This window comes from Glycine soja, chromosome 19 (genome assembly GCF_004193775.1).
Source record: "Glycine soja cultivar W05 chromosome 19, ASM419377v2, whole genome shotgun sequence".
Lineage (NCBI taxonomy): Eukaryota > Viridiplantae > Streptophyta > Magnoliopsida > Fabales > Fabaceae > Glycine > Glycine soja.
In genome coordinates, this window is record NC_041020.1 from 2,541,144 (window position 1) to 2,543,387 (window position 2,244).

The following is a 2,244-nucleotide window of genomic DNA, read 5'->3' on the forward strand; positions in this document are numbered from 1 at the left end:
AGACTATAATAGAATAACAAGGACGTTACCAATTAAGAACCGCCCTTAACACTTTCTGCCTCTATCTCTCGGACACAAGATATGAAGAAAAACAATAATTACTTATTCCATGTCTGACTGGAGAAAGAGAAAAAGTGCACAATGCTTAACAATGATCATCATCTTCTCAATAAAAAAAGAAGAGTATAATAAAAATAAAACATTCCCAAGCCAGAGTTTTGCATAGAGCAAATCCAATCCCAAAGACCATAAGTGGGAGAGTAAGAAAAAGAAAAGCCAAGCCAGCTAGCTATTACGCCAAAAGAGAGAGAAAAGAACAAACAAACAAAGAATAGAACAACATCCACACTCAAGATTCAAGAAGTGAGATTGGGGAAATGAAAGCACTAATTATTAATTAACACTATATTTAACTATAATTAAGCAGCAGAATCAAACAAGAAAACTAAATTCCCTGCGGATATCAATATCATCAAAATCAAATCTCTCTCCCATGTTAAGAAGGTGATTATCTTCTTCATCAGCATCAGCATCTCATTAATTAACAAAAACTAAACAATTAAATCAAAATAAAAAGAAAGAAGGAAGAAAAACGACTAATTAAGTAATTAACCGGTACCACCTCTTAATTACTCTATCATCTAAACATATCATTATTCTCTCATTTTTTTTTTCTTTTCAAGAAGAAGAAGAAGACCCATTAGTACCACCCCCGTTAGTCCCACTATCATTCTCGTACTCGTTCACATCATGGGAAGCGAGATTGTGGTTGTGGTTGTTGTCGCCGCTACCGTTACCATTAATTCCGCTGTGTTCATGTCCATGTTCGGGGACATGAACACCGGTTCTAACGGTGGCACTCCCAACAGCGCCATCCAGAGAAATCCCGTTGGCGCTGACACTCAGAGTGCTACCGTTACCGTTGTTAAGGTTGTCTTTTTTCGCGAGAGTGTTCTTGTTGTTGTGCATCCACACTTTGAGAACCCCTCTTTCGACGCCAATCTCGTTGCAGAACTCCATAACCATTTCATCGTCGCGCTTCTGCATCTTCCACCCAACTTTGTCGGCGAACTCATGCATCTTCTCCTTTTGTTCTTGGGTGAACTTCGTTCGGAAGCGTTTACGCGAGTGGTTGTGCGCCGGCGCCGGCGCGCCGGTGTTTTCCCGCGCGACGGAGAAGCCACCGCCGCCGGAGAGGGCGAGGAGCATGTGGGGGGCGGAGGGGTAGGAGGAGATCGGCGGCGGGGAGGCGGAGTTCGGACTCCGGTGCGACGGGGCCGGCGGAGGAGGGTGATGGCGGTGGTGGGGCTGGTACTCTAGAACATGGTGCGTCGCCGGAGAAATGGGTGTCTCCTCCGGTTCGCGGCGGTGGAAGTTCCGGTGGCAGCCGCAGGCGGCGCATTTGATGGAGCTGGGGTCGTCGGCGGTGGCCGCCGGCGACGGCATGAACTCGCCGCAGCCGTCCAAAGCGTGGCCACCCAAGCTCGCCACGTGGTTCTTCAAGCATTCCTTGTAAACCACCGCGTTGGGGCGGTGGTTTGCATGGTGGCGCTTCAAGACGCCGTTGGAGAAAGACACCGGCTTTGGATTCAGGTTCGGGTTTTGGTGGATCCGGGTCGGCGTCTCTACGTCGGGTTCTGGCGATTTCGCGGTTGCGTTTTTGGCTGTTGTTGTTGCTGTTGCTGGTACTGGTGTTATTATCTCCATCCTTGTAAAAAATTAACAACAATAATACTAATAATTAAGCCAAAACAGTTGCTTTTTGTGACGACTTCATCAAAAGTGTTGCTAAAACTTGAGAGAAATGGGTTTGTGAGTGAGGGCTAAAATTGTTGTTGTTTATGTTGTATGTAGGGCTAAAATTGAAGAAGAGAAAAAATTGAGGGGAAAAAAAGAGAAAAAATTGAAGGGAGAGGGAGAAGAGGAATGAAGAGAAGAGATATTGATGATGGTTTTTGAGTGAGAGACTGTTGATAATGAAAAATCGGGGCTATGTGGTTGTCCCTTCTTAACCACTTGTTTTTTTAACCCTGGTTCTAATCTATGGTTAAGTTATTGACCCTACTTGCAGGTTAGATGTGAGTAATAAATATACCCTTGCTTCTCCTAGGCTACTATTTATTACTTCCACTTATTATTATTAATATTCAGTCAAGGTAATAATATTAATATATATTATATTAATTACAGAATAAAAACAATAATTTTTTATTAGAATTTACGTTAGAAATACATTCATTAAAA

At 43.5% G+C, this 2,244-nt stretch overlaps 1 protein-coding gene across 1 annotated transcript; it reads right to left on the bottom strand.

Annotated features, from left to right (window-relative positions):
* Positions 1-345: 345 nt before the first annotated feature.
* On the bottom strand, positions 346-1,979 carry LOC114400693 (zinc-finger homeodomain protein 9-like). Its single transcript, XM_028363272.1, has one exon. It carries the CDS (start codon positions 1,705-1,707, stop codon positions 679-681), a length of 1,029 nt encoding a protein of 342 aa, XP_028219073.1. The 5' UTR covers positions 1,708-1,979; the 3' UTR covers positions 346-678.
* Positions 1,980-2,244: the final 265 nt, after the last annotated feature.